We start from the raw sequence: 14,920 nt of genomic DNA on the forward strand, positions 1-14,920 counted from the left end.
GCCTCCAGTATTTATGCTGCAGTAGTTTATGTGTCGGGGGGCTAGGGTCAGTTTGTTATATCTGGAGTACTTCTCCTGTCCTTTCCGGTGTCCTGTGTGAATGTAAGTATGCTCTCTCTAATTCTCTCTTTCTTTCTCTCTCTCGGAGGACCTGAGTCCTCGGACCATGCCTCAGGACTACCTGACATGATGACTCCCTGCTGTCCCCAGTACACCTGGCCGTGCTGCTGCTCTGTTCTGCCTGTGATTATTATTATTTGACCATGCTGGTCATTTATGAACATTTGAACATCTTGGCCATGTTGTGTTATAATCTCCACCCGGCACAGCCAGAAGAGGACTGGCCACCCCACATAGCCTGGTTCCTCTTTAGGTTTCTTCCTAGGTTTTGGCCTTTCTAGGGAGTTTTCCATAGCCACCGTGCTTCTACACCTGCATTGCTTGCTGTTTGGGGTTTTAGGCTGGGTTTCTGTACAGCACTTTGAGATATCAGCTGACATACGAAGGGCTATATAAATCAATTTGATTTGATTTGATTTGGCTAAGGTGTATGTAAACTTCCAACTTCAACTGTATGTTACACCAATGACATGGTACTATGACCAGACCAGTCTGTTACTCTACACTACCTGATACCTGACGATACCATGCCACTGACTCCACATGGTAACAATTTTACCATCAAGCAAAAAAGATACCAAAGTCGAAATGAAAGAAAGTCCACAATCCCAAACGGCCCTACCTTTCCCATCCCCGGGGTGTCCTTGACCTTTGAACCGGCCCGGAGGAGGCATGGCGGCACGGCAGGTGGGGACAGCTGCAGGGCACCGCTGAAGCCACCTGTGTAGACCAGGGGCTCGGCAGGTTCGGGTGGAGACTGGAGCTGAGGTTGCTGGGGCTTCTTCCGCTTGGACGAGAGGCTGAGCTTCTGGGCGGCCCTGTGGAGAGGGAAAGACGAGTTATGATAAAGAGTGTGAGGCAGTCCAGCGGTTCTCAGAAATCTTCATGCCAGTGTTCACCTTACTTGAGGATGATTTAACACTTGAAATGAACAAGTAGGTTCCCTTGATATGCATACACCCTTGAGGCCTTTTTTAGATAGCGGCCATGTTGAAAGGAGCATATTCATGGACCATCACTTTTTAGTATATACCCTATAAACTAGGCTGGAAAACACTTCAAAAGGTTGCTCCATACATCACACATCAAAAAGCAAACTCCTAATATCTCAAAGGCTTCAGAGCCCGATATCGGAGAGCAGTATTGACTTAATAATTCCACAGCTAGGTCGTGTCCTCAAGACTTTTATAAAAACATTATCAAGAGTGAACAGACACATTTTGGACAGTATTGATCGGCTGTCTGGAATCCAAGGTCATTATGCTGTCATCATGCCTGCAACTAAGTACGACTGGTGTTCTCAGTCTGCATAAGTAAAGGATCACACACAAACACACACTCGGTTGGAGACGCACCTATTGGCAGACACAAACATACACACTCACACACACACACACACTCATGCCAGAGGGGGGTCAGAGTACGTCCTCGTCTCCTTTCAGCTGTCACTGTTGCACATTGAACACTTTGCCCTGGCCTGCCTTCAAACAGCCGCGCTACTTTCCCCCTGTCAACAAGACAGCTGCTTCATGTCAGCCCTCTTCAGACAGATGATTAAGGTCAGCAGTGAGGGGGAGTGGAAGTCCAAATTCAATGGTGTTTAATACAGTCCAGGGTTTGGAACAGTGTGTTATGATGTTAGAGAAAGACCAGGGATTGGAACAGTGTGTTATGTATGCTGTTAGAGAAAGTCCAGGGTTTGGAACAGTGTGTTATGCCGTTAGAGAAAGTCCAGGGATTGGAACAGTGTGTTATGCTGTTAGAGAAAGTCCAGGGATTTGAACAGTGTGTTATGTATGCTATTAGAGAAAGTCCAGGGATTGGAACAGTGTGTTATGCATGCTGTTAGAGAAGTCCAGGGATTGGAACAGTGTGTTATGCTGTTAGAGAAAGGCCAGGGATTGGAACAGTGTGTTATGCTGTTAGAGAAGTCCAGGGATTGGAACAGTGTGTTATGCTGTTAGAGAAAGTCCAGGGATTGGAACAGTGTGTTATGTATGCTGTTAGAGAAAGTCCAGGGATTGGAACAGTGTGTTATGCTGTTAGAGAAAGTCCAGGGATTGGAACAGTGTGTTATGTATGCTGTTAGAGAAGTCCAGGGATTGGAACTGTGTGTTATGTATTCTGTTAGAGAAGTCCAGGGATTGGAACAGTCTGTTATGCTGTTAGAGAAAGTCCAGGGATTGGAACAGTGTGTTATGCTGTTAGAGAAAGTCCAGGGATTGGAACAGTGTGTTATGCTGTTAGAGAAAGTCCAGGGATTGGAACAGTGTGTTATGCTGTTAGAGAAAGTCCAGGGATTGGAACAGTGTGTTATGATGTTAGAGAAAGTCCAGGGATTGGAACAGTGTGTTATGATGTTAGAGAAAGTCCAAGGATTGGAATAGTGTGTTATGATGTTAGAGAAAGTCCAGGGATTGGAACAGTGTGTTATGTATGCTCTTAGAGAAAGTCCAGGGATTGGAACAGTGTGTTATGTATGCTGTTAGAGAAGTCCAGGGTTTGGAACAGTGTGTTATGTATGCTGTTAGAGAAGTCCAGAGTTTGGAACAGTGTGTTATGATGTTAGAGAAAGTCCAGGGATTGGAACAGTGTGTTATGATGTTAGAGAAAGTCCTGGGATTGGAACAGTGTGTTATGCTGTTAGAGAAAGTCCAGGGATTGGAACAGTGTGTTATGCTGTTAGAGAAGTCCGGGGATTGGAACAGTGTGTTATGATGTTAGAGAAAGTCCAGGGATTGGAACAGTGTGTTATGCTGTTAGAGAAGTCCAGGGATTGGAACAGTGTGTTATGCTGTTAGAGAAGTCCAGGGATTGGAACAGTGTGTTATGCTGTTAGAGAAGTCCAGGGATTGGAACAGTGTGTTATGCTGTTAGAGAAGTCTGGGGATTGGAACAGTGTGTTATGTATGCTGTTAGAGAAAGTCCACGGATTGGAACAGTGTGTTATGCTGTTAGAGAAAGTCCAGGGATTGGAACAGTGTGTTATGATGTTAGAGAAAGTCCAGGGATTGGAACAGTGTGTTATGCTGTCAGATAAAGTCCAGGGATTGGAACAGTGTGTTATGCTGTTAGAGAAGTCTGGGGATTGGAACAGTGTGTTATGTATGCTGTTAGAGAAAGTCCAGGGATTGGAACAGTGTATTATGCTGTTAGAGAAGTCCAGGGATTGGAACAGTGTGTTATGCTGTTAGAGAAATCCAGGGATTGGAACAGTGTGTTATGCTGTTAGAGAAGTCCAGGGATTGGAACAGTGTGTTATGCTGTTAGAGAAAGTCCAGGGATTGGAACAGTGTGTTATGCTGTTAGAGAAAGTCCAGGGATTGGAACAGTGTGTTATGTATGCTTTTAGAGAAAGTCCAGGGATTGGAACAGTGTGTTGTGTATGCTGTTAGAGAAGTCCGGGGATTGGAACAGTGTGTTATGCTGTTAGAGAAAGTCCAGGGATTGGAACAGTGTGTTATGCTGTTAGAGAAAGTCCAGGGATTGGAACAGTGTGTTATGCTGTTAGAGAAGTCCAGGGATTGGAACAGTGTGTTATGCTGTTAGAGAAAGTGGAAAATAATAGGTCTGGAGATACATGAAGACATATCGCTAGGCTCCACCGTTGACAGTTAAGCCATGAATGAAAGATAGAAGATCCAGGTTGCGTACAGACCACATCCATCAACTTAACCCACACTTTATTCGTCTGGGTCAACCCACGGGGGGGTTCAGTTCTAGCTGTTCGCCAGCAGGGGCACTGTGAGAGTGAGCTCTGGAGTGAGATCGAGAGCGAGAGAGAGAGAGAGAGAGAGAGAGAGAGAGAGAGAGAGAGAGCGAACGAGAGGGTTTTGGAATGCCCTTTTGAGTTTTACATAATGCATGTCATGCCAATAAAGCACCTTGAATTGAGAGAAAGAGAGAGAGTGGGTTAGTCTGTGTCTGTCCCGGCAGGGGGTCAATGTAGAAACTTCGCTCTCAGCGCATCTGTACTCTTACTCCTCACTTCCCTCCTGTCCCTCTTTCTCTCTGTCCCTTACTTTCCTCTTTCCTTTCCATTCGTCTCTTTCAGACACTTCACGAGAACATAATCAGGGAACACCGTGTAATCACACCCTCCATGAAGGACACAGCACGAAGCTCCCCTGGGAATCGCCTCTATGTGTGCTGTGCTGTGTTTGTGTGTGTGTGTGTGGGTGTGTATGTGTGTGTGGTGTGCGTGTATGTGTGTGTGGTGTGTGTGTTTGTGTCTGTGGTGTGTGTGTATGTGTGTGTGGTGTGCAGGTGTAAGTGCACATTTATGTGTGTGTGTGTGTGTGTGTGTGTGTGTGTGTGTGTGTGTGTGTGTGTGTGTGTTAGGGCGTTTGTGCTTGAAGTACAATGTGGATAACACACAGACAAAAAAGGGAATGAGTTGTGTGAGTAAGAAAGTGCGTGTCTGAGGTGTCTTTGCATGTGAGGGTATGTATTTTACGTGTGTTTGCATGTGTGTGTGTCTGCGGGACTGAAAGCTCAGGTCCCACTAGGAGAGAATAGATTGTGTGTGTGTGTGTGTGTGTGTGTGTGTGTGTGTGTGTGTGTGTGTGTGTGTGTGTGTGTGTGTGTGTGTGTGTGTGTGTGTGTGTGTGTGTGTGTGTGTGTGTGTGTGTGTGTGTGTGTGTGTGTGTGTGTGTCAGACAGAAAGGATGGAGACAGTGCAGTACTGGCAACAGAACTCATCGGCGCCAAACTGATCCTGAGGGACAGGGCTGCAGCTGAAACAGTCTGCCTCACAAATGGCACCCTATTCCCCATGTAGTGTATTACTTTTGCACCCTCCCTCCCTCTCTCCCTCCCATAGGGCTCTGGTCAAAAGGAGTACACTTCATAGGGAATAGGGAGCCATTGAGGACATTGAAAATGAAGAGGACCAAATGCACAGTGAAAGCCTTATTATGCAGTCTATGTGTATGTTAAGGCAAAGTAAATGTTAGTTTTTTAATAAAGCCAACAGAGGACTCTGAAGTGAACATAACGCTGTATCTGGGGAGAAAGACGCTGACATTTACATGTACATCTACAGTTCATTATATTGGCAGTGTTTGTTTAGGGGGGAGAGAGGAGAGGAGGGAGAGAGAGAGGCAGGAGAGAGAGAGGCAGGAGAGAGAGGGAGAGGGAGAGAGAGGAAGAGAGGAGAGGGGAGAGAGGAGCAGGAGAGAGAGAGACAGAGGGAGAGGAGAGAGGAGCAGGAGAGAGGAGAGGGGAGAGAAGAGCAGGAGAGAGGAGAGGGGAGAGAAGAGCAGGAGAGAGAGAGACAGAGAGAGAGGAGAGGGGAGCAGGAGAGAGGAGAGGGGAGAGAAGAGCAGGAGAGAGAGAGACAGGGAGAGAGGAGAGAGACAGGGAGAGAGGAGAGGGGAGAGAAGAGCAGGAGAGAGGAGAGGGGAGAGAAGAGCAGGAGAGAGAGAGACAGAGAGAGAGGAGAGAGGAGCAGGAGAGAGGAGAGGGGAGAGAAGAGCAGGAGAGAGGAGAGGGGAGAGAAGAGCAGGAGAGAGAGACAGAGAGAGAGGAGAGGGGAGCAGGAGAGAGGAGAGGGGAGAGAAGAGCAGGAGAGAGAGAGACAGGGAGAGAGGAGAGGGGAGCAGGAGAGAGGAGAGGGGAGAGAAGAGCAGGAGAGAGAGAGACAGGGAGAGAGGAGAGGGGAGCAGGAGAGAGGAGAGGGGAGAGAAGAGCAGGAGAGAGAGAGACAGGGAGAGAGGAGAGGGGAGAGCGAACAAGGACATATAAGAGGGAGGGGAGCAGGAGAGGGAGAGCGAGAGAGAGGAAAATGAGGAGGAATAAGGGGTGGTATCCACAGCATCCACCTTTGAAGACAAAGCCTTTACCTCAATCACCTTGACTGTCTGTGAAAGCCCCATCCCCTCACTATCCCCCCTACATCTACCCCATTTCCCCCTGGGCCCACTCACACAAAGCGCTCCACTCTCCACAACCACAACACTGGGAAGAGACCCACCCACACTATATTACCAACAAGAGACTCACCCACACTAAATTACCAAGAAGAGACCAACCCATACCATACTACCACGAGACCCACCCACACTATATTAAAAAGAAGAGACCCACTCAGACTATACTACCAAGAGACTCACCCACACTATACTACCAAGAAGAGACTCACCACACTAAATTACCAAGAAGAGACCAACCCATACCATACTACCAAGAGACCCACCCACACTATATTAACAAGGAGACCCACCCACACTATACTACCAAGAGACCCACCCACACTATAGTAACAAGAAAAGACCCCACCCATATTATACTACCAAGAGAGTCACCCACACTATACTACCAAGAAGAGACTCACCCACACTATACTACCAAGAAGAGACTCACCCACACCATACTACCAAGAAGAGACCCGCCCACACTATACTACCAAGAAGGGACCCACTCACACTATACTACCAAGATACCCACCCACACTATACTACCAAGAGACCCACCCACATTAAATTACCAAAATGAGACCCACCAACACTATACTACCACCAAGAAGAGACCATTCCACCATATACTACCAAAAAAACACCCACCACACTATCAGAACAGGAAGGGACCCATCCACACTATACTACCAACAACAGACCAACCATACTATAAGCCCAAAAAGGAACCCACCCACACTATACTATACTAACAACTAGAGACCCACCACACTATAAGACTAAGAGACCCACCACACTATACTACAAAGACACCCATCCACACTATACTACAAAGATACCCACCCACACTATACCACCAAGAAGAGACCCACCCACACTATGAAACCCAGAAGAGACCCAACACACTATATTACCAACAAGAGACCACCACGCTATACTATCAACAAGAGACCCACCACACTATACTACCAACAAGAGACCCACCACACTATATTACCAAAAGACCCACCCACACCATACTACCAAGAGACCCACCAACACTATACCAACAAGAGACTCACCACACTATACTACCAACAAGAGACCTACTCACACTACACTACAAAGAAGAGACACACCACACTATATTACCAAGAGACCCACCACACAATATTACCAAGAAGAGACCCACCACAATATATTACAAAGAAGAGACCCACCACACTATACCACCAAAGAGACTCACCACACTATATTACCAAGAAGAGACCCACCACACTATACCACCAAAGAGGCCCACCACACTATATCACCAAAGAGGCCCACCACACTATATTACCAAGAAGAGACCCACCCACACTATATTACAAAGAAGAGACCCACCACACTATACTACCAAGAAGAGACCCACCCACACTATATTACCAAGAGACCCACCACACTATATTACCAAGAAGAGACCCATCACACTATACCACCAAAGAGACCCACCACACTATATTACCAAGATGAGACCCACCACACTATATTACCAAGAGACCCACCCACACTATACTACCAGGAGCCTACTCAAAAGGGTTCAAATGTTACAGAATTTTCAGATGTAACTATATTATGTGGAATTGACATGCTTCATTAACACCTTATTTGAAAACTCCTGATTAATATTAATTATCTTGAATCCAATTTGTTCATAAAGGTGTTATGACTGGTTTCATAAAGGTGTTATGGCTGGTTTCATAAAGGTGTTATGGCTGGTTTCATAAAGGTGTTTCATAAAGGTGTTATGGCTGGTTTCCTAAAGGTGTTATGGCTGGTTTCATAAAGGTGTTATGGCTGGTTTCATAAAGGTGTTATGGCTGGTTTCATAAAGGTGTTATGACTGGTTTCCTAAAGGTGTTATGGCTGGTTTCATAAAGGTGTTATGACTGGTTTCATAAAGGTGTTATGGCTGGTTTCCTAAAGGTGTTATGACTGGTTTCCTAAAGGTGTTATGGCTGTTTTCATAAAGGTGTTATGGCTGGTTTCCTAAAGGTGTTATGGCTGGTTTCATAAAGGTGTTATGACTGGTTTCATAAAGGTGTTATGGCTGGTTTCATAAAGGTGTTATGGCTGGTTTCATAAAGGTGTTATGACTGGTTTCATAAAGGTGTTATTGCTGGTTTCATAAAGGTGTTATGGCTGGTTTCATAAAGGTGTTATGGCTGGTTTCATAAAGGTGTTATGGCTGGTTTCATAAAGGTGTTATGACTGGTTTCCTAAAGGTGTTATGACTGCAGTTCCACCAACGCTATACTACCAAGAGACCCACCCACACTAAATTACCAAAAAGATATCCACCCACACACCATACCTCCAAGATGAGACCCACCCACACTATATTACCAAGACGAGACCCAACACATAATGAAACCAGGAAGTGATCCACCCACACTATAAAATCAAGAAGAGACACACCACTGTAAAACCAAGAAGAGATCCACCCACACTATACTACCAACAAGAGACCCACCACACTATAAAACCAACAAGAGACCCACCACACTATATTACCAACAAGAGACCCACCCACACTATATATCCAAGAAGAAACCAACCACACTATAAAACCAAGAAGAGACCCACAACACTATATTATGAATAAGAGACTCACCACACTATATGACCAAGAGATCTACCCACACCATATTACAAAGAAGAGACCCACCACACTATATTACCAAGAAGAGACCTATCCATACTACCAAGAAGAGACCAACCACACTATATTACCAAGAGACCCACCCACACTAAATTACCAAGAAGAGACCCACCACACCATATTACCAAGAAGAGATCCACCACACTATATTACCAAGAGACCCACCCACACTAAATTACCAAGAGACCTACCACACTATATTACCAAGAGACTCACCCACACTGAATCACCAAGAAGAGACTCGTCCACACTATATTACCAAGTGACCCACCCACACTAAATCACCAAGAAGAGATCCACCCACACTATACTACCAACAAGAGACCCACCACACTATAAAACCAACAAGAGACCCACCACACTATATTACCAACAAGAGACCCACCCACACTATATATCCAAGAAGAAACCAACCACACTATAAAACCAAGAAGAGACCCACAACACTATATTATGAATAAGAGACTCACCACACTATATGACCAAGAGATCTACCCACACCATATTACAAAGAAGAGACCCACCACACTATATTACCAAGAAGAGACCTATCCATACTACCAAGAAGAGACCAACCACACTATATTACCAAGAGACCCACCCACACTAAATTACCAAGAAGAGACCCAACACACCATATTACCAAGAAGAGATCCACCACACTATATTACCAAGAGACCCACCCACACTAAATTACCAAGAGACCTACCACACTATATTACCAAGAGACTCACCCACACTGAATCACCAAGAAGAGACTCGTCCACACTATATTACCAAGTGACCCACCCACACTAAATCACCAAGAAGAGACCCATCACACTATATTACCAAGAAGAGACCCACCACACTATTTTACCAAGAAGAGACCCACCAGACTATACTACCAAGAGACCCACCCACACTATACCACTAAGAAGAGACCCACCACACTAAATTACCAAGAATAGACCCAACACACTATATTACCAAGATGAGACCCACCACACTATACTACCAAGAGACCCGCCCACACTAAATTACCAAGAAGAGACCCATCACACCATATTACCAAGAAGAGATCCACCACACTATATTACCAAGAGACCCACCCACACTAAATTACCAAGAGACCTACCACACTATATTACCAAGAGACTCACCCACACTGAATCACCAAGAAGAGACTCGTCCACACTATATTACCAAGTGACCCACCCACACTAAATCACCAAGAAGAGACCCATCACACTATATTACCAAGAAGAGACCCACCACACTATTTTACCAAGAAGAGACCCACCAGACTATACTACCAAGAGACCCACCCACACTATACCACTAAGAAGAGACCCACCACACTAAATTACCAAGAAGAGAACCAACACACTATATTACCAAGATGAGACCCACCACACTATACTACCAAGAGACCCGCCCACACTAAATTACCAAGAAGAGACCCATCACACCATATTACCAAGAAGAGACACACCACATCATATTACCAAGAAGAGACCAACCCACACTATACTACCAACAACAGACCCACCACACTATAAAACCAAGAAGAGACCCACCACACTATAAAACCAAGAAGAGACCCACCACACTATAAAACCAAGAAGGGACCCACCCACACCATATTACCAAGAAGAGACCCACCAACACTATATTACCAAGTAGAGACCCACCCACACTATAAAACCAAGAAGAGAACCACCACACCATATTAACAAGAAGAGACCCACCCACACTATACTACCAAGAAGAGACCCAACATACTATATTGCCAAAAAGAGACCCACCCACACTATAAAACAAAGAAGAGACCCACCACACTATAAAACCAAGAAGAGACCCACCACACTATATTACCAAGAGACCCACCACACTATACTACCAAGAGACGCACCACACTATAAAACCAAGAAGAGACCCACCACACTATATTACCAAGAGACCCACCACACTATAAAACCAAGAAGAGACCCACCACACTATATTACCAAGAGACCCACCACACTATAAAACCAAGAAGAGACCCACCACACTATATTACCAAGAGACCCACCACACTATATAACCAAGAAGAGACCCACCACACTATATTACCAAGAAGAGACCCACCACACTATATTACCAAGAAGATACCCACCACACTATATTACAAAGAGACCCACCACACTATACCACCAAAGAGACCCACCACACAATATTACCAAGAAGAGACCCACCACACTATATTACAAAGAAGAGACCCACCACACTATACCACCAAAGAGACCCACCCACACTATATTACCAAGAAGAGACCCACCACACTATACCACCAAAGAGACCCACCACACAATATTACCAAGAAGAGACCCACCACACTATATTACAAAGAAGAGACTCACCACACTATACCACCAAAGAGACCCACCACACTATATTACCAAGAAGAGACCCACCACACTATACCACCAAAGAGACCCACCACACTATATTACCAATAAGAGACCCATCACACTATACCACCAAAGAGACCCACCACACAATATTACCAAGAAGAGACCCACCACACTATATTACCAATAAGAGACCCATCACACTATACCACCAAAGAGACCCACCACACTATATTACCAAGAAGAGACCCACCACACTATATTACCAAGAGACCCACCCACACTATATTACCAAGAGACCCACCCACACTATATTACCAAGAGACCCACCCACACTATACTACCAGGGGCCTACTCAAAAGGGTGCAAATGTTACAGAATTTTCAGATGTAACTATATTATGTAGAATTGACATGCTTCATTAACACCTTATTTGAAAACTCCTTATTAATATTAATGATCTTGAATCCAATTTGTTCATAAAGGTGTTATGACTGGTTTCATAAAGGTGTTATGACTGGTGTCCTAAAGGTGTTATGACTGGTTTCATAAAGGTGTTATGACTGGTTTCCTAAAGGTGTTATGACTGGTTTCCTAAAGGTGTTTATGACTGGTTTCTTAAAGGTGTTATGACTGGTTTCCTAAAGGTGTTATGACTGGTTTCCTAAAGGTGTTATGGCTGGTTTCAGAAAGGTGTTGTGACTGGTTTCATAAAGGTGTTATGGCTGGTTTCATAATGGTGTTACGACTGGTTTCATAAAGGTGTTATGACTGGTTTCATGTGTTATGATTGCCTTATACACCCCCCCCCCCCCCCCCCCCCATTGTAAAGTGTTACCAATGCCTCTCTGTCATGTAGGATCAAGAATCATATCAGTTCTATTCATCACGTTTCTATTTGCAACAGAGTTTCACCTCAATGATACAGAATGTCAGATAGAAATACATGTTGTAGAACAGACATGTTCTAACAGACTGTCATGTAGAATCGACAATCATATAAGCTCTATTCGTCATGTTTCTATTTGCAACAGACTGAGAGTTTCACCTCACTGATACAGAATGTCAGATAGAAATACATGTTGTAGAACAGACATGATTCTCTGTCATGTAGGATCGAGAATCATATCAGCTCTATTCGTTACGTTTTGAGATGAGAGAGCACGCAGCATGAGCCAGACTGTGGGGTGTGTCAGCAGACCAAGCAGCTCCTCGAAGGGCCTTTTTCTCATTCTGGTCTCTATTCTCTCCTCGGGAAAGTGGTTGAGTGGCCGAGGAGAAAGTCAATTTGTTTAGTGGGTGAACGGAAGAGTCATCCCCACCTCGATAGCCACGTTTCATGGAGGATAGTCGTGCGTGTCCTACCTGAGTCCTTCACGGAAGAATTTTGATATCTGCCACACCCCCTTTGAAGCAATTGTTGTTTTCTCAAAGGAGAAAAGCATGCAAACATTTAAAAAAAATGATATGCTACTTATCCTTTTACTTATCTATAAAATCTCTTGTAGAACTAACAAGTGCATTTTCATCCACGTTGCTTCTTCCTCGCCACCTCTCCTCGATTACCTTTGACATTTTTCAAGATAAGGCACGATTGGATGGAGGAGAGAGAAGACAGGGGTTGAGCAAATCCAATTGAGAAAAGGCCAATGACTCAGCCACTATCAATACCACGTGTCCTCGCCCCTGTGGGATCATATGCTCCGGAGTGAAGGTTCCCTTAGGTACAAATCTAGGATCAGCTTCCCCTTTCCCAATCCTAAACCAATAGTGGGGAAAATGCTAAACTGACCCAAGATCAGGGTCTAGGGGGCAACTTCACCCTGCTCCCGATCACTCAACACAGAGGTATCCCCATTGGCTAATTGAGATGTCTGTCTCAGCTACAAGCCCCTCCCTATACATGTAATTTGTCTCGAGGTAGGAGAGGTCCACTGAATCTCAGATCTAGGATTGGATTACCTTATTCTACAATTCAAACCATAACCAATTGGAGGATGAAAAATATCTGATGTTGTGTCAGCGGTTAGGGGCTAGTAACTTCTATCTACACTCCTGTTGCTCGGCTGTGTTAGCAGAGCATGGCATAAGCGAGGAGACTCACTTGGGTGGTTACACCAAGACACGCCCACCCGTTCAACCCTTCTTCCCTACTACCCTACATTGAGACGTGCTAGTCGTAAACATAGTGTAGTCAGCAAAGTACAGAGGGGTGGAATGCTTTGAGGTGGATAAGAGTTAAGAGTATGACCCCCCCCCCCCCCCCCCCCCCCCACCCAAAGAGAGAGAGTGTAGTAGGGGTCAAACTTCAGAAAGTGACCTCTCAATGATAAGTATGAAGAGGCAGGCTTAGGCCAGGGGGCTAGGCAGAGCTTTTTGAGCATAGAACGAGGGTAAAGTAAACCATTTTGGAGCGCAAAACTGCCCATCACAAAAAAATGTGAGTGTCAACATTGATAGTTTGAATTTCCCATCATTCATAATGTACTATCATAACAACATGAGAATATGAGGATGGAAATTAAATACAAAGTGAAAAAAAAACTCAATGAAATTAAAGTAAATAAGACATTCGCAAGAGACAGAACCACAGTACTCACAGTTCTCTCCAATCCATTATCTACTCTGAGTTCCTAGCCACAAATTGTAGACGTGACGATACTTGTGCTTTCTCATAATCATCACAGTATAGAGCCGGTGTATTCCATAGTCCCGACGAGCGAGGACTGTTCAGGAGGGGTGGGATAGTTTTTAATGAGGGGGGAGGAGAAATGATTACGCTCCAAACGGAGAGGGAGTTGTGGAAACCGGTGAAGTTGGAAGAGGTGGGGCTGACGCATGGCAACGGGTGTCAGTGGCGGCAAACGTGGCTGAGAGTACAGCGGTCCCGGCGAGGGGGAAGAGGGTCCGCCAAAGTTTTAGGTGATTTTAGCTGATTGAGGAAAGAGTAGAATACGGTTTGGTGCAACCTTGAGACCGATCATCTTTTTTTCGCCAATAGTCACCTTTGCGCAGTGTGATGACAATGTGCTCAGGCCAGTAAAATCCTCCCAGGTACAGAAACGCAGTCCAGAAAGTAGAAGTGCCTCCTCTCAGTTTGTTCCTGGATTACAAACGTTTTGCAGTTCTGTCATCACAGCTCTACAGACAAACATCTGGTCTTTCCCTTTTCCATTCTTTCTCCTCTGGTCTTATATTAACACCTTCCCTTTTTGTTCCCCTTCTTCGCTGCGATCTTCTTCTCCAAGTGTAAACTCCCAACACACACCTTCCAATAGCGCTCTCTCTCTATTGCGGTTTTCCTCTCCCTCTCTCGCTCCATCTAAGCACTCCTGTCTGCCTTCTCTCAATCCCTATTCACTCATTAACCACTCCCTCTTCCTCTTTTTCACCCCTCTCTCTCTCTCTCTCTCGCTCTGGTAACCCTTCAGTCTCCACCTCTGCAGCGCTCTCACGCCTCGCCGTTCCGCTCCTCCTCTCTCTCCTGCCAGTAAGGCACTGGGAGACGGTGCAACTCCAGGAGAGGGATGAACGGAAAAGAGGGAAAGAAACGAGAGAAAACCCACTGGGAGGTGGGGAAAGAGTACATTCCTGTTCCCGCTGTTGCTGGGAAACAATGGCAGTAGTCCAAGCGTTCCTCCTCTCTTCTCCCCTCTCTAGTCTTTCCCTCCCTCTGTCTCGCTCACCTTCCCCCCTCTCTCATGCACTCACTTGCTCACTCTTCCTCTTCAGCCCAGCCTCTTTTCCACCCCTTCCTGCAGTGTCGGTACACAGCTGCTGTGAAAACTGCTGGTGATCGTCTGCGTGCTCCTCAGACACACTGCATGAATACT

At 45.4% G+C, this 14,920-nt stretch overlaps 1 protein-coding gene across 3 annotated transcripts in view; it reads right to left on the minus strand.

Annotated features, from left to right (window-relative positions):
* Positions 1 to 14,920, minus strand: part of kif26aa (kinesin family member 26Aa) — a 167,471-nt gene that overhangs the window by 44,313 nt on the left and 108,238 nt on the right. For 2 of the 3 annotated variants that reach the window (XM_036984711.1, XM_036984712.1), the window contains exon 5: positions 743 to 938. In XM_036984711.1, coding sequence (XP_036840606.1) covers positions 743 to 938 — 196 coding nt within the window. Of the gene's footprint in view, positions 1 to 742; positions 939 to 13,687; positions 13,825 to 14,920 lie in introns of those variants that run through there. The other variant, XM_036984713.1, reaches the window with a different exon arrangement.

Source organism: Oncorhynchus mykiss, chromosome 8, assembly GCF_013265735.2.
Source record: "Oncorhynchus mykiss isolate Arlee chromosome 8, USDA_OmykA_1.1, whole genome shotgun sequence".
Taxonomy (NCBI): domain Eukaryota; kingdom Metazoa; phylum Chordata; class Actinopteri; order Salmoniformes; family Salmonidae; genus Oncorhynchus; species Oncorhynchus mykiss.